Below are 27,838 nucleotides of genomic sequence, written 5' to 3' on the forward strand. Positions count from 1 at the left end.
CAGCTCCGCCGCCCGTTGTCGTTCAGGAAGCCGGATTAATTGCGGCGCATGCGCAGTGACTGCGGGCGAATGTTCCGGAAAGGTTGAGTGTGTTGTGTCGCAGTTCTGAGGGAGGTGAGTGCAGGGCATGCGGGGTGGGGGGGAAATAGTCGAAGTACAGCGCTTGTACCTCGTGGGTAGTGTCGGGGTTCCCTCGGAGTGGGTTGGAGGACCGCGACCTGACTGGGAAGGGGAATGGAGACCGGTGTGGGTGTCTCCCGGTAGCCGGCCGCTCGACCCACACCCTTGCTAACCCTGTGCCTGTTTGCTGATCCCACCTGCTCCGCTCCTCTCTTGCCCAGGGATGGAGCAGTCTGGCCCCATCGCTCCTTTATCTTCGGCGGGGCTCATCGCGCATATGTTAACTGAGCTCTGGTGTAAAACCCGGGCATGTCTCTCACTGAAGGTTTTGTGAAGCTGGCGTGTGAATTTAGCTACTTCTTTAAAGGCTTCTGTGTTTCGGTCGCTGTTGGCTGTTATTCAGTTGGATTGTGAATTACGCTCGGGTTATGACACAAGCTTGCATCATGTGCTTCCTCCCTTCAGTCCTCGGCCCCAAATGTTGCTTAGTAGGATCATACTGTTAAGGGTCAAACGTGTGGTCCAGCACTGGTCCCAAGGTATTACTACTAGTCACAGGCCTCCAGTCGAAGAATCGACCTTCAACCATCGTCAAACCATTTCTGAATCCAGCTCCTTAGCTCCCCAAAGCCCGTGCAACCTAACCTTCCAGATCACCTGCTATGCCTGACCTTGTCCAAAGCCTTACTGAATCCACGTAGACAACATCCATTGCTCCTTCGTTATCTCTTCAGAACACTCAAAGATTAATGATAAATGACCTCCCACACACAACCATGCTGAATGTTCCCAATTAGGCCTTGAGTGTCTCATCATTTGTAGATACTATCCCTCAAATTTCCTCCAGTGACTTCCTAACAACTGAAGTTAGGCTCACCAGCCAGTAGTTTCCTGGCCTGTTCTTGCTACCTTTCTAGAACAGTGGAACAACAGTAGCCACCCTTAAATCTTCTGGAACTTTGCCTGTAGCTAATGGCAAAGCTAATTTCTCAGAAAGCCTCTGATATCTTTGGTCTCCCATAACATCTGGGTATACTTAGTCAAGCCCTGGTGATTTGTAGCCTCATAAGAACATAAGAGATAGGAGCAGGAGTAGGCCAATCAGCCCCTCAAGCCTGCTCCGCCATTCAACAAGATCATGGCTGATCCAATCTTAACTCTAGTTTTCACCGAATCCCACAAGGCAACAGTGCCAACCAACAGGGCACCATGCCGCCCATTTAATTTTATTATTCATCCCGCCCAAACCCATGTGATCACCCGGGGGAAAAAAACCGAGTTGCCAATTGAGTCTGGAATCACGTGTTAAACTTTTTATATTCATTAATGAACTCATTTGTAGCTTACTGCCAAAACATGATGTATAATTCCTCCTTTATCCCTTCCCGAAGCCTTTTGTCACCCACGGTTCCCCGAACTTGGCATGTCTGTTGTTCACCCTAATAGGTCCACAATGCCCATGAACTCCTGATAAAATCCTTTTAGAAATCTACCACTTGCCAACTGTTCCTTTGCCTTTAAGTGGAGTTACCCAGTTAACCTCAGCTCTAATCTGCCTAATGTCCTCACAGTTGGCTTGCTTCAGTTTAGTTTTTAAACCTGTGGACCTATTCTATATTTCCCATAACTTTTAAAACTAAAAGAATTGTGGTCATTGAATCCAAAAAACCCTGCAACTTCAGTTACTTGTCTTCACACAAAAGCCTCAGTTCCCCACAGTTAAAATACCCACTTAGCTTGACCAAACTTTTTATTGGTTGCTATTAGTTGATTAGCCAAACAACTATTAATTAACTATTTTCAAATGTGCTTCTTACAAGTTCTGAAGAGGGGTCTTGGCCTGAATCCTCATAGATGCTGTCAGACCTGCTGAGTCCCCCCAGCAGTTTGTATGTGTTACTCTGGATTTCCAGCATCTGCAGAATGTGTTTTTGATGTGCCTCTTTTAGAGTCTGTTTAGTGACACTCACCAGCTAGTCCCAATACCTACCTCTGTTAATCATTCGTGCCTCTTTCTCCAAGTCACAGCTCCTGTTAACTCACCTTTTCAATAATTCAGCAGCAAATAGGGGAATTCAGCAATCTGTCTGAATGCCATCAACTTGTGTTCCAAAAAAATTCACTTTTGATTGAAAGATGACATCCACATTTCAAGTGGCCTTGTTCAGTTTGGGCAGTTGCCAGGGAATGGTTGAAGTTGGAGACTTGAGAGACTACAAGTGATAGATTCCGAAGCCAAAAAAAACTCCTGGAGGAACTCAGTAGGTTGAGCTACTTGGGGTGTGTGGGCGAATTGTCAAATGTCTCAGCCTGAATTCCCCAACTTCCTGCTAACTATTGGGAGGCCTATCTTATAACCCCAGCATAGTGATTCCCCCTCTTATTAATTCTAGACATCACACCTAATTGGATGATCCCCCATATATTTTCTGATGTTATCTTCTCCCTAATCAGCTCTAGGGCTCCCTCTTTTTTGATTCCCCCCTGTCGTGATAGAAACTTCTACACCCCAGAACATTAAGATGCCAGTCTTGCCCTTAACCCAAGAACAATTCTGTATTTAAAATAACAACATAATTCTAAGTGTTGATCCATGTTCTAACTTGGCTAACTTGCCTATGAGACTTTGCAATAAAGTGGATGCAGTTGAGCCTCCCGAGCTGTTACATGCTTCCTAACCTACTTCTGTCTGCTCTGCCCACTAGCTTGTGTTTTTCTTCCCACTTGCAGCAAGTGGGACTTTCCACATCCCCCTACGCTGCCAAATTTGTGTATTTGATGGGTCAGGAATGACCTGTTTTTTAACCTTCTAACAGAAAGGTCCTGTTTTTTAAAAACCATCTGCCTAATCCATTAAACTGACTTTCCTATTTCTACCTTTGTAATTGCCAATGTTTAGTAGACTTTGGCTGGGGTCTGTCTGCTCCTCCAGAATGTCTGTACCTGATCAGAGAAATCCCTGACCAGGAAAACAACCTGCCATTCCATAATCTCACTCTCAACAGTTTTTTGAGAAGGAATTAGTACAGAGGATTCCCATGATGTTGCCTGCACTTGCTGCCCTTCCTGATGGTCACCCATCTTTCTGTACCTGAAGTGTGACCAAACCTACTATCTATGACAGTTTTCCACATCCCAGATGCTCCATAACAAATCCATCTGGATGTTTTCTCTAGTCTCTAATGTGGAGCACTGGTTTAAGGAAGATTCCCCAGGCTGCTCCACGAGGCAAGGGAAAAGATTGCTGAACCTCTGGCTAGGATCTTTATGTCCTTGTTGTCCACGGAAATGGTACCGGAGGATTGGAGGGAGGCGAATGTTGTCCCCTTGTTCAAAAGAGGTAGTAGGGATAGTCCAGGTAATTATAGACCAGTGAGACTTACGTCTGTGGTGGGAATACTGTGGGAAAAGATTCTTAGAGATAGGATGTGTGGGCATTTAGAGAATCATGATCTGATCAGGGACAGTCAGCATGGCTTTGTGAAGGGCAGATCGTGCCTAACAAGCCTGATAGAGTTCTTTGAGGAGGTGACCAGGCATGTAGATGAGGGTAGTGCAGTGGATATGATCTACATGGATTTTAGTAAGGCATTTAACAAGGTTCCACACAGTAGGCTTATTCAGAAAGTCAGAAGCCATGGGATCCAGGGAAGTTTGGCCAGGTGGATTCAGAATTGGCTTGCCTGCAGAAGGCAGAGGATCGTGGTGAAGGGAGTACATTCAGATTGGAGGGTTGTGACTAGTGGTGTCCCACAAGGGTCTGTTCTGGGACCTCTTCTTGTTGTGCTTTTTATTAACGACCTGGATGTGGGGGTAGAATGGTGGGTTGGCAAGTTTCCAGTCGACACAAAGATTGGTGGTGGTGTAGAGGATTGTCGAAGATTGCAAGGAGACATTGATAGGATGCAGAAGTGGGCTGAGAAGTGGCAGATGGATTTCAACCCAGAGAAGTGTGAGGTGGTACACTTTGGAAGGACAAACTCCAAGGCAGAGTACAAAGTAAATGGCAGGATACTTGGTAGTGTGGAGGAGCAGAGGGATCTGGGAGTACATGTCCACAGATCCCTGAAAGTTGCCTCACAGGTAAATAGGGTAGTTAAGAAAGCTTATGGGGTGTTAGCTTTCATAAGTCGAGGGATAGAATTTAAGAGACGCGATGTAATGATGCAGCTCTATAAAACTCTGGTTAGGCCACACTTGGAGTACTGTGTCCAGTTCTGGTCACCTCAGTATAGGAAGGATGTGGAAGCATTAGAAAGGGTACAGAGGAGATTTACCAGGATGCTGCCTGGTTTAGAGAGTATGGATTATGATCAGAGATTAAGGGAGCTAGGGCTTTACTCTTTGGAGAGAAGGAGGATGAGAGGAGACATGATAGAGGTGAACAAGATATTAAGAGGAATAGACAGAGTGGACAGCCAGTGCCTCTTCCCCAGGGCACCACTGCTCAGTACAAGAGGACATGGCTTTAAGGTAAGGGGAGGGAAGTTCAAGGGGGATATTAGAAGAAGGTTTTTCACTCAGAGTGGTTGGTGCGTGGAATGCACTGCCTGAGTCAGTGGTGGAGGCAGATACACTAGTGAAGTTTAAGAGACTACTAGACAGGTATATGGAGGAATTTAAGGTGGGGGGTTATAAGGGAGGCAGGGTTTGAGGGTCGTCACAACATTGTGGGCTGAAGGGCCTGTAATGTGCTGTACTATTCTATGTTCTATTAAGAGGTAGACACCTAAAGTTGGTGCCCTGTAGTCCTAAATGGCCACCCACACAACCTGGTCTAAGACATGTCATCTAGGGTATACTTGGCCACACTAATGCTTTATAGCATGTCAGAGTTTAAAATAAATTTATTATCAAAGTATGTATATTACCAGATACTATCCTGAGAGTCATTTTCTTGGAGACATTCACAGTAAAACAAAATACAATAGAATCAGTGAAAAACTACACAAAAAGACCTACAGTGCAAATGCAAAAGGAAACAAGTAAAAATAAGTAAGTAAGACCGAGAACAGGAGTTGTAAAGTTAGTCCAAAAGTTATGTTCAGTAATCAGTTCAGTGTTGTGAATGAAGTTATCCATGCTGATTCAGGGGCCTTATAGTTGAAGGGTAATAACTTCCTGCACCTAGTGGTATGGGACCCAAGGCTCCTGTACCTTCTTCCCGATGGTAGCAACACGAAGAGATCGTGGCCTGGATGGTGAAGGTTCCTGATATAGATGCTTCTTTCTTGTGCGGCGCTCATTGTAGATGTCCTCAGTGGTGAGGAGGACACTTCCTATGATGAACTAAGCTGGATCCACCACTTTTTATAGGCTTTTCTGTTCTTGGGCACTGGTGTTTCCACACCAGATCATGATACAACTGTTTTAACTGTTCTCAAACAAATAGCTTTTTTTAAAAGTTGTGTCCTTGATTGAATATTTGTAATTTGTTTTTAAATTTTCCCAGTTTAAGATGGGGAAGAGAATTACACTGAATGAGTATCATAACTGTTTTATTACTGTACAGTTTTTCCAGACTTGTGGTCATCCCGCCTATGAGAATAGAATGCCAAGTGGGTAGAAAGTGGTGAGGATACTGCTGTCCTCGTGTTGCCTGGTACCAGACTTGATTATCTTCTAGTCAGCTGAGAGCAGCATCAGCTCAAAATGATTTCTGAATTAATTGTGGGCAAAGTATACTATTGCTGAATAAGCATTTAACTTTTACATGTAGCTTGAACTTGTTACTGAAGTCATTAGCAACTTTTGGTCTGGTGAATGGCAGCCAATGTTTCTCACGTCTGGATGTTGGACGACACAATCCTGAGTGTAGTTATCTATTTCAACCTATAAATTTTCTGGATTAATGAACTATAACCAAACCAGGCAACTGATAATTTACTTAAAATATTATGTTGGCAGTGTGTCTCAGTTACAGTGTGGGTGATATTCTAATGATCAGTATTGGAATAAACACAGCTTGCTTTAAGTGGAAAAAATTCACCATTTATTTAAAGTAGCATCATCCTGTGTAGTTTTCTAGATTACTAGAAAAGATTATAGATGAGCATTGTTCTCTTAAATCCATAACTGTACAGTGTTTACATTCTCTTCCTGCAGGTCACATTTCCTAGGCAGTTACTGATCAGACTTAAGTGTAGTAACAATGTTGGTGGCAAGATTTGTCTGTCTGAAGAATTTACCAGCATTGAGCCTACGGCCTGCCCTCACTCAGAAAAATATCACTTGGAGGAGTCATAATCTAAAGACTAGTCAATGGCTTTTGCTACCCAAACAGGTGAGTTAAAGCATTTTCTAAAATGTTCATATAATAAGGATGAATATGTTTTATTCACTTGAGCCTTTGCTGAAAATTCTTTTCCCCCATCAATGCTACTAATCTCCCCCTGACCACTGTCAGACTGCAGCCTTTTACACTGCATTTTCTTTTGAGCTCAGTTTTCTCTCTAATTAATACTTTCTTCAGGAACTTTGCCCACCTCCACCCCAGTCTTGATTTACATAGCTAATAAAGGATTCTGTCACACTAGACTGATAACTCCAGTACTCTCCTTCCACCTCTTCATTTCTCACCTATGTATACTTGTGCTTATCTAAGTTCCATTTTCTGTATCCTAAGACTCATTCCTCTTGGGGGTGATACAATGGTACCATTATTAAGCTGTTAGTCTGATTAACTAAATGTCTGTATGTATTATGCAGAGACATGAGTTTAAATCACCTAAAGGCAGCTGTGTGTAATTTAAGTTGATTAAGTAATTAGAGCATCAATGGTTTTGAACTCTGCTGGCTGGCTCTCTAATCTTCAGTGAGATTGATGAAAATTAGGTCTTATAATTTGTATGCAGACAACAGAATTTTGAATACTTATGTTTTTTTTAATAGTGTGGAGCCTTGAGTGGTGGAAAGAAGGGCTGTGAAATTAATTCTGCAGGAGACAGGGAGCACTAATGAGATATAGTTGGGTTGAAACATGGAAATGGTATTGTTGGATTGATCCAATTAATGAATTTCTTTTGGTTTGATACTTGGCTCATGTCAAATGAACGCCAAGTTCTTATAGCATTCAAATCTGCACCAGTGTTTAGAACAATGCAGTGAGTCCAATAAGATTAGGAGTGGGAATAGGTTTCTTGACCCCTTCAGTCTTTTCTGCCATTTAATGTGACCATAGCTGATCCGAATAACCACATTTCTTTCTGTGCACAGTAATTTTTTTTGTTCAGGATTCATCTAAAATGTAAGCTATGAAGGACAGAACTTGTGTATGTTTGGGCACAATGCTACATTCTGGATTTGATGGTGAATTTTTCAATTTGTATTTGAACTGGGCCCTTCTGCCTTGGATCATCTATCAATTGACTCAATTTTTCTTTCTCATGATATGACCTGCTTGGCATTCCTTAGAACCCTGTATTTCACAGATTTTGTACTTTCTGTAGCTGCCTTTATCTCATGACTTGTAAATTTTGCTATATTAATGTAATGTAAGCAAAGTTTAAAGGTAAGAACATGTTTGGCACAGCTTTGTGGGCCGAAGGGTCTGTATTGTGCTGTAGGTTTTCTATGTTTATATTATTTCACTGTAACTGGTCTCGATCACCACCCAGTTTACTATTAAGTAGCTTTTTCACACAGCAGCCTATATCTGAGTCTATCAGAGAGGTTCCCTCTTCCCCCACCCAAGTCTCTGCTTTTTCAAACAATCATGCTTTCTTCCTTTTCCAGTTTTGACAACAATCGTATTTTTCTTTCCATTGATGTTGCTGAATGTTATGAGCATTTTTTGTTCCTATAAATCGAGTAAAGCTTTGAGCCACTAAAGCATTAACATTCTTCCCTAAGTAAGGAGACAAATACCGTACAGTGCATTCCAGATGTGATTGCATAAACACCCTATGTACTGGAATTATAACCACTTTTGTTCAGTTTCCATTTTAACAAACTGATGATTTCCCAATTTTTTTCTACATGCATACTGGATTTTACAAATCTAGTAATTAGACACCTAGACCCTTCTGCAGTGTTTCACCATTTATGTAATACGCTGCCACGTCTTTGCTCACTGACTTAATCTATATCCCTTTGTAACATCTATGGCAGTTTACTTTCCTTCCTCTGGTGATAGTGAAAGCAAATACAATTGTGACATTCAAGGATTCTCTATTTTCTGATCTAAAGGAAAATTCCTGAATCGAAGGAATGTTGAAAATTTGAAATCCATGTATTGTATTTAATATTGTCTTTAATTTTTCTAGATAATCACAAATGGTATCCTCCTGAAAGTTGTCATAAGTACAAAAATGCTTATTTTGTATAAACTGGAAGACCACGTTAAATGTTCCAATCCTGTAACCTAATTTGGCAGTTCATTTTAAATCCATTTTCATGTCCTTATAATTGCCTTGCATTAAGTTTAATACTAGTCTTGTAGCTGTTCTTTTCTTCCTCGACAAATGTAAACTTCTATTTAAAATTATGGTTGCTACTACCTTGAAGTGCCTTCATGGTGTGTAAAACATGAGAAATTCTGTAGATGCTGGAAATCCAAAGCAATGCAAAGTGCTAGAGGAACTCAGCAGGTCAGGCAGCATCTAAGGAAATTAGTAAACAGTCGATGTTTCGGGCCAAAATCTTCCTTCAGGACTACTTCAGGGATTGGTGCTTGCCCTAGTGTCCTGAAGAAGGATCTTGCCCTGAAACGTCTGGATTTTTTTTCAGAATGTAGATTAAATTTGATCCCCCTCAACCCCTGAATTATTACCTTACCTCTCTGTCATGCTTCTGTTTGTGGCGACCCACTTCCTAGCGCACTCGAACCGGCTCACAAATAGCCAGCGCGCAGGCACAAAGGCCAGGTCCGTAACAAAGGAAAAAAGCCTGCGGGGGTTTGTGAGTACGTGTCCCTTAGAGCATCCGTGCCCGGGGAGGACGGGATGAGGGAGGCTTTAAAGCAAGGCTGTGAAGTTCGAATAAAATCATCTTTAATTGCAGTTTACCAACTCCGTGTCGTTATTTTAGCGCTGCGTGTAGCACACCGCTACATGTTAATATTTTCCTTATGCTGCTGCCTATAGCCGCTGTACACTGCTACCACCAGTGGCTTCTTGCCTCTGTTATTTCATATCAACGGCCAAACACTCTCTACATCTGGTTTTCCTGCTGAGTCATCCCTTTATATTATACTTAAACTATCATTAATTACTGAGCCACTCCTCCACCTTTTTCATGCTTCCTAAATATCTAGTACTGTTTAATAGTGTTCAGTAGTGGATAGTGGAATATTTGAGTTGCAGTCTGTCATATTTAAGCCATTTCTCATCCTTCTATTTGCACTCAAACCAATTGTTTCATTCCAAAGGCCAAGTGTGTCCACCTTCTCATTTATTAACCAAAAGGATTGAAAGATCCTCACTGACTTGGACAGTTGCAAAGGTTAAGCCTCATACAGTTGTATTCCCCTGTACCCAACCAATCAGTGAATACCCATCTCGTGATATTCACACGTCATTCAATACAAAGCATACATGTATTTCTCCCCTCCATGAAGTACGGAGTGTTCATAGCTAAGCCTCCAGCTCCAACTTGACACTAAAGCTCCTCAATCTGCTTGTGTTAACTAATTAATTCATTGTAACTGTCATTTTCCTTTTTATATTTTAATATTTACTGGCAATTCTATATTATTTTTAACCTTGGCCTACCAGATACCATCACCAACTTTTCTTCTCCAAGTAATGGCATTCTGAAAGGCTGGACACACCTTAACTGCTTGATAAGCTAAAAGAAACTCACAAGCTTCTCACATATCAGCCACTGAACTTGCATCAATATAAACCAGTGGTAATTGTGCATACATTCTGGTCCTAATTTCCTCTGTACACCATTCAGTGTTGCATCATCCTGAGAGGCACTGATGTAATGTTTGGCTCTCTTAATAGGGCACCTCTTCGAGGTTTCTTGAATGCCGGTTTCTCCTTACCACTTGACTCTAAAATGATATGAGTCATAATGTACTGCTATTCCCAACAGCAGCACATTGGTCCATGTGTTGTTAAAGCATGGTGGTGAAAGGGGGCAAAAATGCAGCTGCTATTATCAGGCATGCCTTCGATGTCAAGTCAGTATGCGCAGGGAATTATCACTTATAAGTAAGGCTCTGCTGTTATTTCTTGCACAATGAAGGAAGAGAGAAACTTCATAGTGTGATCTTGGAAGAGAAATAGTACTATTTAGGCTTTCATTTTATTTGCCACATCACCCTTTAAACTAGGGATTCTTTAAGTAATGGGTTGAAGAGAGGCTTTAATTTGCATTTTTCCCCTCTGTTCCTTCTGTACATCTGCCCTATATAACATGCAATGCACTTTCAGGTACTAAATTTTATTTTGTATTTTGTTGTGCATATATATGGAACAGTGTCAGAAAAAGACCAGTAGCATCATGAATGATCCCACCCAGTCTGCTTATGGACTGTACGCCCCTCTCCCATCAGGGAGTGTATTATCCACACCAGGACCATCCGACTCAAAAATGGTTACTTTCCCCAAGCAGTATGGCTGATCAACCTTCACTCACTTATCCACCCCTCCACAACCCCCGCCACACCACCACTACTTAATCATTTCCTGTTAGTCATCTTGTGTACAGACACTTCTTGGACATAACTTTTTGGATGGACATAAATCTATGTATATAGGCTATCTTACATATTGTATTTCTTATGATTGTGTTTATTTTTGTGCTGCAACTGATCCAGAGTTAAAATTATTTTGTTTTCCTTTATACTTGTGTACTGGAAATGACATTAAACATCTTGACATCAAGAAAGACAAACAAAAGAAAATCTGTAGATGCTGGAAATCTGAGCAACATGCACAAAATGCTGGAGGAACTCAGTAGGTTAGGCAGCACCTATGGAAAAGAGTATAGTCAACGTTTCAGGCAGGAAGAGTTTTGGCCCAACCCAAAACATCCACTGTACTCTTTTTCCATAAATACTGCCTGGCCTGCTGTTCCTCCAGCATTTTGTGTGTGATGCTTGACATTAGGGATCAATGCTGCAAGGTTTAATGAAGGGCTGGTGTCCATCTAATGTTAGCTTTTTTAACTTCTAAAAATTACATCCACCTTGGTACTATTGTTTAGACTGCCATGATTTCATAGATAAGGTGCCATTCTCCAAAATTGAAGACACAGAATATACAGTGGATTCCAGTTAATTCAGACATATCAGGACTATACATTATGGCCTAATTATGCAGCTGCCCCAGTTAGCTGAAGTTTCATGGAAATAGTTAAAGGTATGGAAAAAAAGACAAAGTGCTATTTAACTGAATAACAAACTATTTACGTATCTTATTGAAATACAGAATAAATTAGAGTACCAATACTACTACAGTGCTATAAAACTGGGTGTCAGTTCCTAATAGTTATAGATGGAGGAATTCATCTAGTGTAAGCTGCAGTGTTCTTTTGACTAAATGAACAAAATCAGCACAGACACCTTGTGGCATCTCGGCAGAGGTGTGAAATTTTTAAAAATAAAAAAACGAAATTATCAAAAATCACTGCCTTTTCAGTGTCAATTAGCCTAAATGGGTAATGTAGCACAAACTGACTCTATTTAAAAACTGTTTGCAACAGTCTCCTATTCCAATTAAGTGGCATAGTGATTCAAATAAATCCCAGCTATTTTCTCAATCAGTTTTTGTTCTTTAATAGTTGTCCCAAATAAGCGGCTGCCCTGATTAACCGATGGCCCAATTAACTGGAATCCACTATATTACTGAACTCTAATTGTAAGCATAGAGCTCTGTGACCTTGATAAAGACGAAATGATCTGGCAGGAAGTGTGACATTTATATCTGCTGGCGAATGGTATGTTTCTAGCCAAAAAGTTATAGATTGAAGACAGTGTATCATGATGGTATTATATAGAAAACATTTAAATCAAGTGTTACCACGGTGTAGTATTCATTGTGAAGTTTGTCAGCAGTTCATTGCCAGTGTTTTTAAAGAGGAAGTTGTATGAAACTGCTCATTTGGTTCTCTTCCAGTGATGATTGAGTTAAGAAAGTTAATAGTTAACTAAAGTAATTTGCTGAATGGCAGTACATACCATGTGGTAGTAGTAGTAGTTGTGCACTACGTTTGCGCGAGTTATAACTGCTAATTTTGGTTTTAAGATGGCATTGTTGAAACACTGCAACACCTTACTAGCAGCAAATAAAATTACTAATTATTCCATTAATCTCACTTTTTCTGGAAAACGATCACAGCAATCAATAGCCTGTAACTTCACTTTCGGAGTTGAGCTTCTGAACTATCTATATGACCTGGCATTTTTGTAGCGTGAAGTCTCAAATGTGCAGGATGGTTGCAACATGGCGTGTATGGGCAGAATGGAGGTAGTGGGGCCCGGGCCCGAGAGCCAAAGTTTTGCCATTGCTGCAGTGGACTGGGAGCCAATTTAAAGCGTCAGATCCAATGTGAGGTGTGCCAGGCAAGGCAGAGTTGAGACAGCGGAGTTCGATCCTGACAGCTGGAAACGAGCCAATGTTTGACATTTTAAGCGCTGGACCAGATTGGAAAGGTTAGTTATGGGCCTGGGCCCAAGAGTGTAACCAAGTGGCAGTGCTTGGGCCTGAGAGCAAAGAAGGAGCCTATGTTTGGACAATTTAAGCGCTGGGCCAGATAGAAAGTCAGGGTGTCGGGGACAGAGGCAAGCAGTGATTTTCAGGTCACTGCCTGGTGAGGTTTGCTTGATTGTGGCTGTGGCCTGCAATAACAGACTCCTGGATCAGCTGCAATGATGACTGACTTTGTGGCTATGAACTTTAGTTCTGTATGCTATTTACTTACTTATTGCTTGCACAATTTCTTTTTGGCACATCGGATATTTGATGGTCCTTTTTACTGGATTCTATTATGCTTGATTGTTTTGTGGCTGCCTGTAAGGAGACAAATCTCAAGGCTTATATATAGTATACATTGATCATAAGTGTACTTTAAACTTTAGTTATTAGAAAATCAACTGAAAAGGCAGCTTAAAGTATTGGTATACATATTGTCATGTATTTGGGTGGTGTCTGTTTCCACATTCTCATTGTATGTGCAGATGCGTTTCTTCCTTAAATATATATTTCTGAACTTGAATGTTCACCTTTGCCAGAATTATGCCACCAAGTCACGTGTTGCTGTACGGCGAGCAAAAACAATGCGAGAGAAGATGAAGGAAGTAATGTTCAGCCCATCACTGGAGACTGCAGCCAAATGTAAGGTCCAGATTCAGTAAAACATCCTTCTGTAAAACATTCATGGGCTTTTACTGGGGTAGTTTTATTGTTTAGAGATTATATTGTTAAAAAATGGGTCCATAAACTTGACATTCCAATGCTTATAAGGCATCTCCATAGGAGAAAATTGAGTACATTTTGTGTAGTTGCTCTTGTATATGTGATCAATTTAAACATTTCCCAACTTTCGATCATCTCTCCCAAGCCATTCATTCTTCTTTTCCAAGGTGTCTTTGTCTTCTAGTTCTGTTTGTTCCAACAGGACTGCTGCACCTCTTTAGTTTTCTGTTCCTTTAGTTGTGAATTTGTTTCTGCACAATCATCCTTTCTTCTATATTGCCATACATTTAAATCCTTGATGAACTACAACTTGAGCATTTAATTCATTATTTATGCTCCTCAATTCTTACAATGAATAATGTGTTAACATTGTGAAAAGGCAGTTTAGGCTCAGCATGGGCTTTATTCACAATCAAATTTTGGCTGCTGTACAAGCATTGTCAGATTAGAAATAAGGCAAAACTTTATTTATACCTCTCCCTTAATTTGCATTAACTTGCCATTTGGAAACCCTTCAGTAAGTTTTCCCATTTAACAAGTATTATGGATGATGAATTGGATTGCCTGAAACTTAATATGTGTGAAAGTATCTTGGCTGTCTCTACAATATGCTCTGAAAGCTGAATTGTTGAATTTCAGTTGATAACACTGGAAGATTGTTCATTGCTGGAGGAGCAGCTCTTGGTCTCGGGGCACTTTGTTACTATGGACTGGGAATGTCCAATGAGATTGGAGCTATTGAAAAAGCTATGTAAGTATATAGCTCTTGGCAAGTAGCTATGTTGAGTAATAACACAATTGATTTGTAAGAAACTTAATTTCAACTTCTCAGTGTTGATAATTTTAAACAAATAAGTTCTCAATCTTGTGCTGTTCAGACAGTGTTCTACACAATTTGGTCAGAAACACTACCTCTCCTTATGATATTATTAGTTCTTGATTAGTCAGGGCATCAAAGGTTACAGGGAGAAGGCAGGAGAATGAGGTTGAAAGGGATAATAAATCAGCCATGATGGCATGGCAGAGCAGACTCATTAGACTGAATGGCCTAATTCTGCTCTTGTGTTTTATCGTCCTCACTTAAATGCTAATTTAATAATCAGGTATTTTTTGAAGAAGTCACATCATGTACTGGTTCTGGTCTGGCAGTAGCAGTCATTGGATGGTGATCAGCAATGAGAATACTAGCTTTCACAGCCCTGTTCTTCTCTAATCAATCTAAAGGTTAACTATAGATCCACTGCGAAACCAGCTGTGATTTGCATGCAGACCACTTAGAGGCTTGCATTTTGGTTTCCATATATTTTTAAAATCATCTTGCTGTTACTGCACCTGGAACCCTTTCACTATGGCTCGTAACAAATTAGGCTTGTTAACTATTTCTGGACTAACAGCCACATGACTCAGCAATGTATGGGTAATAGTGAGATGGCTATTTTCAGTAAACAACACACACCTAGGACTAGGTTCAATGCAAACAGAAAAGTTGGAATGTTCTATTAATGGAGCGAAAGTATGGTGAATATTGTATAAATACAGTCCTATGCAAAAGTTATCATTCACCAGGAAATAATGGAACTTACACCAGCATAAACTTAGTGTAAATATATTTACAAATATTTCAGCTTTAACAAACGTTCAACAGAAAAGGCATCCATTACAGTTAAACCAGTCTATTATGTGCACATAAACATTCATTGATGTGTAGTCATGTGCTTCACTTTAATTACTCACAGCACTGAACCCATATTCTGCTTGAAAGGCACCAGACATGATTCGAGCTTTCCTCAAAGCCTGTTACGAACTGATACAATATTGTTATGCTAATCAAATGATGCGTTATGTTAACAGAAGCAAAATACTGGACTGTAAAATTTGAGTAACAGAACTACAAAAAATCTGCAGAAAATAAAATACCCAACAGCATAACTGTAGTAATAAAATAAAACATGTTCTTAACCAGGGTATTAGGAAATTTTAATTCAACTCATTTAACAGATCATTATGGGCTGAAGTAACAAATAAGAAAAACTAATCTCAAAGATAATTTTTAAAAGTTGTTTGTTTTCCTATGTCATTATTTCTGGCTATTTCCCAAGGTTACTTGTTAGGTTCTCGTCTGATAACTGGGCTTATAGGCAGGTAAGTTTAGCTATTAAATCAAGTATCAAGAACAATGCTGAGTTATGCAGGTTAATTTATCAGAGAAAATGTAGTGGTAATCTTGCAAAATCCTGTTGGAAGAATTTCACTGTAGTAGTTATGTCCATATCTTGCCCTCCCAAGACGCCTGATTCATTGAACAAAAAATGATGCTGAAAAATAGAATGGTGAACAAATTTTGATCTAGAGTCCAATCTGCTTAAAAAGTTACTAACTAAAATTGTCTTGCAGCATCTGGCCACAGTATGTAAAAGAGAGGATTCATTCCACATACATGTACTTTTCGGGAAGTGTGGGGTTAACAGCACTCTCAGCTGTGGCAATCAGTAGGTCACCAGCGATCATGAATCTGATGATGAGGAGTTCATTTTTGGTAAGTGGCTGAAAATAATGATACTTCTATTGATGTTTGCTGTGCAGAAGCTTTTTACTGTTACCCTAATAATTACTTTCAATATCCCCTTAAAGGAATGTCATGTTCAGTTTTTTTACCCAAAATATTTTCTGGTTTATTTTTTTGTTGGCTTCTTCAATAAATGTTAGTTTGAGAATGACTTGCTGTTTTGGCCACAGCCATTTTACAAATATTGTTGCCAGCTAGTTAGGCTTCTTGTGCATTTAACATCTGAGAATATATTTGAATATGACAATAGTGTTATAAATGTGGTCCTGGGGGTCTTCAACATTTACTGTGGGCTACTTGGCATTTGTTTAAGTATGGGGAAGGAAAACCCTGTCATGGTAGCAGTCACGGTACTCCTTCAGTTAATGAAACATTGTTTCATCAATGTTTCAATTATTTAACAGAAGAATGTCGAAGATTCCATCATGTTGTATAGCCCTACCACCACACTATGTGCAGTACCCTACCTGCAAACTGAGAGTTGGTCTGAGGAATTAATAACGAAAGATGTCAAGTGAAGCAAAAAAAGTATTCCACATCACTTTTAATTTCCCAGCTGTAAATCAGGAAACGGGAGGGAGGAATTTAGGAATATTACAATCACCAAGGAAGGATACTGAACAGCTTGTGGGCTATGAGCTGACAAGTCTTTCGTTCCTAATGAATTTTATCCAAAGTCTTAAATGACTGCTGAAACAGTTCTGGTGTATTCTATGGAGCAAGTAATATATTTCAGAATTGGAGAATGGCTATTTCCTTTGTTGGTTAGTTTACAGCATTCTACAGGTTTGTGTATGCTTATTAGTTTCCTGATACCCATTTCCCCTCTGTTATTGTTAAAAGGCAATAGGAGCAACTTTTGCAGCAATGATCGGTGCAGGAATGTTGGTGAGATCTCTACCTTATGAGAAAGGACTGAATGCTAAGCACCTAGCCTGGATGTTACATGCCGGTGAGGAATCTGTCAGACTTTGGTTTAAAATAAACTAGCCAGCAGCAATTATTTTTAGACCATAAGCTATAGGAGCAGAATTAGGCCATTTGGTCTACAGAGTGCTCTGCCATTTCATCAAGGCTGATCCATTTTCCCTCTTAGCTGCAATCTCCTTCCTTCTCCATGTATCTCTTCATGCCCTGACCAATCAAGAATCCCTCAAGCTTTGCCTTAAAAATATGTAAAGACTTGGCCTCCACAGCTGCTTGTGGCAACAGATTCCACAGATTCACCACTCACTACCTAAAGAAATTGCTCCTCATCTCCGTTCTAATAGGATGCCTCTCTATTCTGAAGTTGTCTGCTCCCACCGTCCTTCCCACATCCACTCTATCAAAGCCTTTCAACATTTGATAGGTTTCAATTAGGTCACCCCTCGTTTTTTAAATTCCAGTTAATCCAGAACCATTAAACGCTCTTCATATGACAAGATGTTTAATCCTGAAATCATATTTACGAACCTCCTTTTGAACCCTCTCCAATGTCAGCACATCCATTCTAAGATAAGGGGCCCAAAACTGCTCAGAGTACTCCCAAGTAAGGCCTCATCAGTACTTTATAAAGTTTCAACATTACATCCTTGCCCTTGTATTCTAGTCCTCTTGAAATGAATACTAACAGCACATTTACATTCCTCACCATTGACTCAACCTGCAAATTAACCTTGAGAAAATCCTGCACAAGGACTCCCAGTCTCCTTATACCTCAGATTTTTGGACTTTCTCTCCATTCAGAAAGTAGACTTGCCCTTTCATTTCTTCTACCAAAATACATGACTGTGCACTTCACTGTATTCCATCTGCCACTTCTTTGCCCATTCCCCTAATCCAAGTCCTTTTGTAGCCTCTCTACTTCCTCAGAACTACCTGCCCCTCCACCTATCTTCGTAACCTCCTCAAACTTTGCAACAAAGCAATCAATTCTGTCATCCAAGTCATTGACATATGATAAAGAAACAGTCTCAACTCAGACCCTATGGAACTCCACTAGTCACTGGCAGCCAACCAGAAAAGGCTCCCTTTATTCTCACTCTACCTCCTGCAAATCAACCACTGCTTTATCCATGCTAGAACCTTTCCTGTAATAATACCATGGACTCATAGCTTGGTAAGCATCCTCATGTGTGGCAGCTTGTCAAAGGCCTTCTGAAAATCCAAGTACACAGCATCCACCAATTCTCCTTTGTCTATCCTGTTTGTTGTTTCTTCAAAATATTCCAACAGATTACTAAGGCAAGATTTCCCCTTGAGAAAACCAGGCTGACTATGGCATATTTTATCATGTGCCTCCAAGTATCCCAAAACCAAATCCTTAACAATCAACACCAACATCTTCCCAATCAGAGGTTAGACTAACTGGCCTATAATATCCTTTCTTCTGTACTTTCTCCTCTCAAAGAGTAAAGTGACATCTGCAATCTTTCAGTCTTCCGGAACCATTCCAGAATCTAGTCATTCTTGAAAGATCATTACTAATGCCTCCACAATTTCTCCAGCCACCTCTTTCAGATCCCCGGGGAGTGCACCATCTGAGCCAGGTGACTGAATCCATTATCCACTCTCACCTCTTTTACGCTTTATGTATCTGAAAAAAATATTTGCTATCCACTTTAATATTAGTGGCTAGTTTGTTCACATTCCATCTTTTCCTTAATGACTTTCTCAGTTGCCATTTGTTGCTTTTTAAGAGTTTCTGAACCCTCTACTTTCCCAATAATTTTTGCTGTATTATATGACCTCTCTTTGGCTTTTTGTTGGCTTGTGTCATCTTGCCTTTAGAATACTACTCCTTCAGGATATATTCTGCGCCTTCCAAATTTCTTTCAGAAATTCCAGCCATTGCTTGTCTGCCATTATCCTTGCCAATATTCTTTTCCAGTCAACTATAACCTCCTTGCAGCCATCATTCAGTGATGTCCACAACATCATACATGCCATTCTGTAACTGTGCTACAAGTACATCTATCTTATCCATAATACTGTGTGCATTCATATATTACACCTTTAGTCCTGTATTCACCCTTTTCAATTTTATCCGCCTTTTACATTGCAAGGAGATGTCTACTTGACTTCAATTTTGCCCTATCATCAGCTTCTTGATGAGAGTCTTTCTACACATTACCTCTGCTTGTAAACCAACTACCTCATCCTCAGCATTATCACTCTGGTTTCCACCCCCCTACCAAATTAGTTTAAACCCTCATACGCATCTCTAGCAAACTCTTCCCCAAGGTTATTGGTCCCCTTCGGGTTCAGTGGTAACCCATCCATTTTGTACTTCCCCAGAAGTGATCCCAGTGATTCATAAATCTGAACTCCACCCCAGTTCCTCAACCACTTGTTCATCTGCCAAATCATTCTTACCCTCACTGGTGTATAGCACAGCCAGCAATGCAGAGATTACTACCCTGGAGGTGCTGTTTATCAGCTTTTTACCTAGCTCCCTAAAATCTCTTCAGGACCTTCTCACCTTATCTATTTATGTCATTGGTGCCAGTATTTACAAAGACTTCTGGCTGCTGCTTCTCTCCCCAGGGAATGCCATGGACCTGATCCAAGATATTCCTGACTCTGGCACTTGGGAGACAATATGTCATCCAGTTGTTTCTATTATGCCCAAGGAATCTCATCTGTGTTCCTCTGACTATGGAATCTTCTATCATCATTGTAGTCTTCGTCACCTCTGAACCACAGTAACAGACTCTGTGTCAGATACTCAGTCACTCTGGCTCTCCCTGATAAGTTGCCCCCCCAATATGATCTGAAGTTGTATACTTACTAAGGGAGTGGTCACAGTAACTGCACTGGCTATGCATTTCCCTTCCTTCTGACAGTCACCCAGTTACTGCCTCCTGTAGCTCCTATTTATCACCTTGTCATTTCTCCCGTATGAGTTGAAAGTAATCTGCAGTTCCAGTTCCATAATACATTTTCTCAGGAGTTGCAGTTTGGTGCAGATGTATTTATTCGGGAGACTGGAGGTCTCAAGACTTAGCACATAAATTTCTATTATAGGCTTTTGCTTCTTCGTTGGCCATCCTAAAAGTTTATTTGCTCCCCCACTAGTGTATTGTGATACATGCCATCAGTAAAATGCATGGAAGTTATTTACTTGTCATACTGACAGCTCTTCCCAAAGCTGCAAACTTGCAAACTCTACCACTGATGAAGGTAGCTAGCACATAGAAATACCACCACTTTAAGGTTCTCCATGGTAAACACATCTCATTGAAAGTCAAAAAAGGAAAATGCAGATGTCATAAATATGCAGCAAGTTAGTCTGTGTCTATGGGGGGGGGCGGAGGAGGAGGAAATTGTGTTGTGGACCCTTCATCTGAACTGTGAAGGAGGCAGAAGCTTGTTTATCTCCAGGCCTGGTGGGAAATGGGATGGCACCATAGAGAAATTTTCACTAGACAGACTTTTGGCAGGTCATGAATGTGTCTTGTGTCCACTTTCACAAGAACTGTTAAAGATGTGCATGTATTCTGGCCTTGAGCCACACCTAATTCCCAAAAATATTTAAGCAATGCACTTTCAAAGAGTTTTTGTTTCAATATTCTGCAGTTCCAAAGTTAGTTTAAAGGAAATCTTTAAATATGTGTTCTTCAGAAACTGATTATTTTTTAATATGTATTTTGATTAGGAGTGATGGGAGCAGTGGTTGCTCCTATGACCCTTCTTGGTGGGCCTCTACTGATAAGAGCAGCCTGGTACACAGCAGGTATTGTGGGAGGTCTCTCCACTGTTGCTATGTGTGCCCCAAGTGAGAAGTTCCTGAACATGGGTGGACCATTGGCTGTTGGACTGGGCTTGGTTTTTGCTTCCTCTTTAGGTAAGTGACTCAAGAAAGGTGGCTGCAGCTGTTTAAATAAGGTCTTAATCCATTTGTGGCTTATCTGTTGCCTGTACGTTCTTGTACCTTCAGGCTCCATGTTCCTGCCTCCCACCTCTGTGTTTGGTGCTGGTTTATATTCTGTAGCTGTCTATGGAGGGCTAGTGCTTTTTGGAATGTTCCTGCTGTACGATACCCAGAAGGTGATCAAACGAGCAGAGATGTACCCAGCTTATGGCGTTCAGAAATTTGATCCCATCAATGCGTAAGTATAAAGTTAACTTGCATATAAGAAATAAAAGGAAAAGTCTTTTGCATCCTCAGCACCCCAAAGATCTCAGCTCATGAAAGACTGCCAGAGTGAATTTGGTGCACAGATCCAGTAGGCCATTTGCCTCCAGAGTAAGTTACATTAGCTGGGTCCCATTTCCAATCCTGCGTAACCTAACACTATTTACAACTGTAACCTAATTGCATCTCACCCTCACTTCTGCGTTTATTTGTCTCCATTGATCTGTAGTCTAATTTTCAAATTGATATTCCTCATATTCTGATCCTTCCCCCCCCCAACAATTTGCCAAGAATTCTGCTTTTCTTCAATTTTGCTGACTTTTTGTATCACCTTCCATTTTTCCGCTGGTATCTTTGCAACATTGGTTTAGTGATACTCCTTGAAACCTTTCTACTCCACTCTGTTAAATCCATCTAGAACTAAATTTTCAGTTGTTTGGCTAATTTCATTCCTCTGACTTTACAGCAGCCTTCAGTGATAAGGACATTTTATGGGGATTGTATAAATGCATTGTGTTCACCTAAATTCATTTTAATCTCTAGACCGTGAGGTTGATAAAGGCCACAGCACTTGGTTATACTCATTTTTACAAATTCTTTGTATCTTTAAATGTTTCCTACTGCAGTTGATTAGCTTTTGGAATAGCATGTTTTTGGTAGGGTTTGCAATGAGGACGTTGTGTTGGTAATAGGTGTCATCTAATGATTATTCAGTCTAAGCTTTCTCACTCATTTTGGCCCAATTATGTTCCTAGCTACTTGATAACTACCAGAAGGCTAAGGTCTAGCAGTGTGGCTAGGATTCCTTTCTTGATAGAATCATAAAATACTACAGCGTTCTATGAATCATATCTCAACCATAAATAACTTCAGCTTATTTGGTCAGCAAGGTCTCACTTTTGAAATTCTGGTCCATCAAAAGTTCCTGTTCCTCTTCACGCTGGGCTACCAAAGGTGAACTGTGGGCATTTGTTTAATCCCCTCCACCACTTTCAGTTCTTACTGCTTCCTTTTTCTGAGGAGTGTTAGACCATAACATATCAGTAGAATGAGGCTATTTGGCTTATCAAGTCTGCTCTGCCATTCCATCGTGGCTGATTTATTACCTTGTCAACCCCATTCTCCTGCATTCTGCCGTAACCTTTGATGCCCTGACTAATGAAGAGCCAGTCAACCTCCACTTCAAATACACCCAATGACCACCATAACTGCCTGTGGCACTGAATTCCACAGATTCATTACACCTAGCTAAAGGAATTCCCCCTCATCTCTGTTCTAAATGGACATCCTTCAATACTGAAACTGTGCCCTCTGGTCCTAGACTCCCCCATTATAGGAAACATCCACTCTATATAGGTCTCCTCACCTACTACCCTACCAGCCTCTGTGTCCAACATATAATTCTCCGTAACTTCTGCCATCTCCAATGGGTTCCCACCGCCAAGCACATTCCCCCTTCCCACACTTTCTGCTTTCTACAGGAATCGCTCCCTACGCGACTCCCTTGTCCATTCGTTTTCTCCCCCCCCCCTCCCCCAAATCCCTTCCCACCTATATCCCTCCTGGCACTTATCCTTGTAAGAGGAACAAGTGCTACACCTGCCCTTACACTTCCTCCCTCACCACCATTCAGGGCCCCAGACAGTCCTTCCAGATGAGGTGACACTTCACCTGTGAGTCTGCTGGTGTGATATACTGTGTCCAGTTCTCCCGGTGTGGCCTTCTATATATTGGTGAGGCCCAACGCAGACTGGGAGATGGTTTTGCTGAAAACCTATGTTCTGTCTGCCAGAGGAACTAGGATCTCCCAGTGGCCACACATTTTAATTCCATGTCCCATTCCCATTCTGATATGTCAATCCATGGCCACCTCTACTGTCGAGATGAAGCCATACTCAGGTTGGAGGAACAACACCTTGTATTCACAACACCTGCGTCTCAATATCACCAAGACCAAGGAGATGGTGGTGGACTTTAGGAGATCTAGGCCTCATATGGAGCCAGTGATCATTAATGGAGAATGTGTGGAGCAGGTTAAGACCTACAAGTATCTGGGAGTACAGTTAGACGAGAAGCTAGACTGGACTGCCAACACAGATGCCTTGTGCAGGAAGGCACAGAGTCGACTGTACTTCCTTAGAAGGTTGGCGTCATTCAATGTCTGTAGTGAGATGCTGAAGATGTTCTATAGGTCAGTTGTGGAGAGCGCCCTCTTCTTTGTAGTGGCGTGTTGGGGAGGAAGCATTAAGAAGAGGGACGCCTCACGTCTTAATAAGCTGGTAAGGAAGGCGGGCTCTGTCGTGGGCAAAGTACTGGAGAGTTTAACATCGGTAGCTGAGCGAAGGGCGCTGAGTAGGCTACGGTCAATTATGGAAAACTCTGAACATCCTCTACATAGCACCATCCAGAGACAAAGAAGCAGTTTCAGCGACAGGTTACTATCGATGCAATGCTCCTCAGACAGGATGAAGAGGTCAATACTCCCCAATGCCATTAGGCTTTACAATTCAACCGCCAGGACTTAAGAACTTTTTAAAAGCTATTATTAATGCTTTTTGAGATAGTGATTTAGATGCATATCATATTTTTTACTGAGTTAAGTATTGTATGTAATTAGTTTTGCTACAACAAGTGTATGGGACATTGGAAAAAAAAAGTTGAATTTCCCCACGGGGATGAATAAAGTATCTATCTATCTATCTATCTATCTATTCCATCTCCAACCTGATGGCATGAACATTGATTTCTTTAACTTCTGTTAATGCCCCTCCTCCCCTTCTTACCCCATCCCTAATTTTTGATTTTAGTTCTTTTTCCCCTTTTCTCTCTTCCCTCTCAAAATAACTCCTTAAGGAGGGATTAGTATTTGGGTGATTTTGATTTGCTTTTTAGTTGATTTTGCACAACATTGTGGGCCGAATGGCCTGTACATGTGTTGTAATGTTCTGTGTTCTAGGCTTGTCCACCAGTTCCTTATCCCCCATTACTAACATTTCCATTATTTTCCAACTGTGCAATATCCACTCTCTCTCTTATTCTTTATAATCTAAGAAAGCTTTTAGTGTCCTCTTTTATATTATCGGCTAGCTTACCTTCATGTTTCATCTTTTCTCCCCTTAAAATTTTTTTAGTTCCATTTTCTGTTTAAATTTTTTTAAAGCTTCCTAATCCTCTGTGCCCGTATGCTGTCTTTGAATTCCCTTGTCAGCCATGGTTGCCTCATCCTCACTTTAGAGTACTACTTTATCTTTGGGATGTATCTATTCTGCATCTTCCTAAATGCTTCCAGAAACTCCAGCCATTGCTGCTCTACTGTCATCTGTCAGTGTCCCCTTCCAGTCAACTTTGACCAGCTCCTCTCATGCCTCTATTATTCCCTTTACTGTAATAATTTAATTCCACTTTTTCTTCTCAAACTGCATATTATGTTACTGCCTCTTAAGGGTGCTTTTAACCATATAACCATATAACCATATAACAATCACAGCACGGAAACAGGCCATTCCGGCCCTCCTAGTCCGTGCCGAACTCTTAATCTCACCTAGTCCCACCTACCCGCACTCAGCCCATAACCCTCCACTCCTTTCCTATCCATATACCTATCCAATTTTACCTTAAATGACACAACTGATCTGGCCTCTACTACTTCTACAGGAAGCTCATTCCACACAGCTATCACTCTCTGAGTAAAGAAATACCCCCTCGTGTTTCCCTTAAACTTTTGCCCCCTAACTCTCAAATCATGTCCTCTCGTTTGAATCTCCCCTACTCTCAATGGAAACAGCCTATTCACGTCAACTCTATCTATCCCTCTCAACATTTTAAATACCTCGATCAAATCCCCCCTCAACCTTCTACGCTCCAATGAATAGAGACCTAACTTGTTCAACCTTTCTCTGTAACTTAAGTGCTGAAACCCTGGTAACATCCTAGTACCTTAAGCTTTTTAATCAAATTTGGATCATTACACAACACCCAATCCAGAATGCCTTTCCCCTAATGGGCTCAAGCACAAGCTGCTATAAAAATTCATCTCATAGGCATTCTACAGATTTTCTTTCTTGGGATCTGGCACCAACCTGATGTTTCCAATCTATCTGCTTATTGATATCCCCCATACACTCCTGTTTTTAACAAGCCTTCATCTCCCATTGTAATTTGTAACACAACCCAGCTACTGTTAGAAGACCTGTGTATAACTCGCATCAGTGTATATTTACCCTTTCAGTTTCTTAACTCTACGCACAAGGGTTTTACGTCTTACAATCCGATGTTACTTCCTTCTAAGGATTTGATTTCATTTTTTTTATCAACAGAGCAACCCACCCCCAGTGTCTATCTTTTCAATATTATGTGTATCCTTGGATGTTTAGCTCCCAACTATGATCTTCTTTTAGCCATGACTCACTGTTGCACACACAGTCATACCTACCAATCTTTATCAACTTAACAAGATTTTACTCTGTGTACTGCATGCATTCAAATAATTGGAAATGTCAGGGGTAAGTGTTTTACTCAGAGTGGTGAGTGCGTGGAATGGGCTGCCAGCAACGGTGGTGGAGGCAGTTACAATAGGGTCTTCTAAGGTAGGGACATGTTTGGCACAACTTTGGCCAAAAGGCCTGTATTGTGCTGTAGGTTTTCTAGGTTTCTATAACACCTTCAGCACTGTATTCATCACCCTTGTCAATTTTACCCCATGATACACCTCAGCTCATCCCACAGACTGCAATTTTGCCTCATCATCTACCTGTCCTTCCTCAGCCTCACTGCACACTCCATACTAGTATACTAACTGCCCTCTGTCCTATCACTTCAGTTCCCAACCCCCACTGCCAAATTAGTGTAAACCCTCCCTAATGGCTCTAGCAAACCTACTTGCAAGGATATTGGTCCCCCTTGGATTCAGGTGATTATGTGTAAAGGTAAAAAATTGTTTTTTTTTCCCTGTAACGGTCAAACCTCTGAGCACCAAGAAAATCCAAAAGCTGCTGATGCTGAAAATACACCAAAGGTCAGGCAATATCTTTTGAAAGAAAGTTTTTCAGCTCAAAGAATATTCATCAGAACCATTAAGGCACAAAATCAAATTGGTTATTAGTTGAAGAGAAAGTGAGACCAAGGTGTCATTGAGATGCCTACTGAGGGTGAACATGACAAAAAGGACAGGGAAATCCTGCCAGAGACCAGAGGAGAACTTAAAGTTCTGCATTTTTGGGAGAGAATTCAACACAAATGAAAATGCAGATGTTAGAAATCTAGAATTAAAATCAATGTTTGAAATACTTTTGAGTCAGGTAGCATCTGTGGAAAGAAAAACAGTTACCATTTCAGGTTGAAGACCATTGAAATGGGAAAGAGTAAAAACAAAATGAATATCTTGGGTAAGTGTGAGATTATGGTTATTATGAGGGTATAGTGTTTATAGAGGTTGTGAGGATTTTCTTAATTGGACAATCAGTTGGCTATGGAGGCAGCAACTATTCAGACCTGATTCAACTCTGAAACGAGGACTGTTGGTATAACAGCTGTAAACTAACATTGACCTTGTTTCTAACTGCATGGTTACCAAATGGATGTATCCTCTGATACATCTGAGAGGATCTTTGCGTTCAGGAAGATTGCTGATCACTGTATCCAAGAGGCCTGATTCATAAGTAAGCCAGACATTTATTTAACAGGCTTCTTATCTAGTAATCTTAAAGATTAGTTTGATTTGTCACATGTACATCGAAACATGCAGTGAAATCAACGACCAGCACAGTCCAAGGATTGTGCTGAGGGTACCCCACACTTCTGGCGCAAACGTAGTATGCCAATAACTTGCCGATCCTAACTTTACGCCTTTGGGATGTGAGAAGAAACCCAGGTAGTCAAGGTGAAAATGTACAAGATCCTTACAGACAGCAGCAGGAATTGATCCTTGATTTGTGAGCACTGGTGCTCAGTCGTGGTACTGTTGGTGTGTTATTAGATATTGGGATGACCCAAGCAAATCCAACAAATATTGGACTTATAGAAGTGTATACTTTCAGGGGACCAGATGTTGGGTCCACAGGAACAAACCTAGGGTGCATCCAGATATTTTTGGACACCCACGTGCTGACTTTACAGAAACCTAGCCAGATGACAGGACAATCCAAGCAGAGCTAACAGATGTTGAACAAATAGAAACCTATTCTGATCCCTTTATCCCTTCCTTGATTAGGCTATACTGACATTCTGATTTAAATCTGTTTTGTCTGTTGATGTTAACACTGCTTCTTTATTACAGATGCATGGGGATTTACATGGATACGTTAAACATCTTCATTCGAGTAGCAACTATACTGTCAAGTAGTGGCGCAAACAGAAGGAAGTAATGGGAAAGAAATTGGATGACTTCCTGTGAAATGTACTTGTTGTCCCATCACCATTGGAATAAACCTAATCAGAAGGAGTTGATGTTAAACCTCTGCTGAGACATCTATTGTTTGTGGGACATTAGGTTGACTTAGAACAGCTTTGCATCTCCTTTGTTTTCTTCAGCAAGTAAAATTGAAGTTATACTGGGAATATAAGGTGTGTCAAATGAAATTACCTTGTGCAATAGTTTATTAATATCTGTATATTACAGCAATTTAAAATATTCAGTGACTCTTCCAGTTTAATAAAGTCTTGTTAACATCA

General features: G+C 40.7%; 1 protein-coding gene across 1 annotated transcript; it reads left to right on the plus strand.

The window, feature by feature from the left end:
- On the plus strand, nt 1-27,838 carry ghitm (growth hormone inducible transmembrane protein). The gene is made up of 9 exons (XM_073025192.1): nt 1-114; nt 6,226-6,403; nt 13,301-13,403; nt 14,124-14,235; nt 15,879-16,020; nt 16,894-17,002; nt 20,690-20,878; nt 20,972-21,143; nt 27,444-27,838. Exons 2-9 carry the CDS (start codon nt 6,272-6,274, stop codon nt 27,529-27,531), a joined length of 1,047 nt encoding a protein of 348 aa, XP_072881293.1. The 5' UTR covers nt 1-114; nt 6,226-6,271; the 3' UTR covers nt 27,532-27,838.

The sequence above is a fragment of the Hemitrygon akajei genome, chromosome 21 (assembly GCF_048418815.1).
Source record: "Hemitrygon akajei chromosome 21, sHemAka1.3, whole genome shotgun sequence".
In the NCBI taxonomy this organism is placed as follows: domain Eukaryota; kingdom Metazoa; phylum Chordata; class Chondrichthyes; order Myliobatiformes; family Dasyatidae; genus Hemitrygon; species Hemitrygon akajei.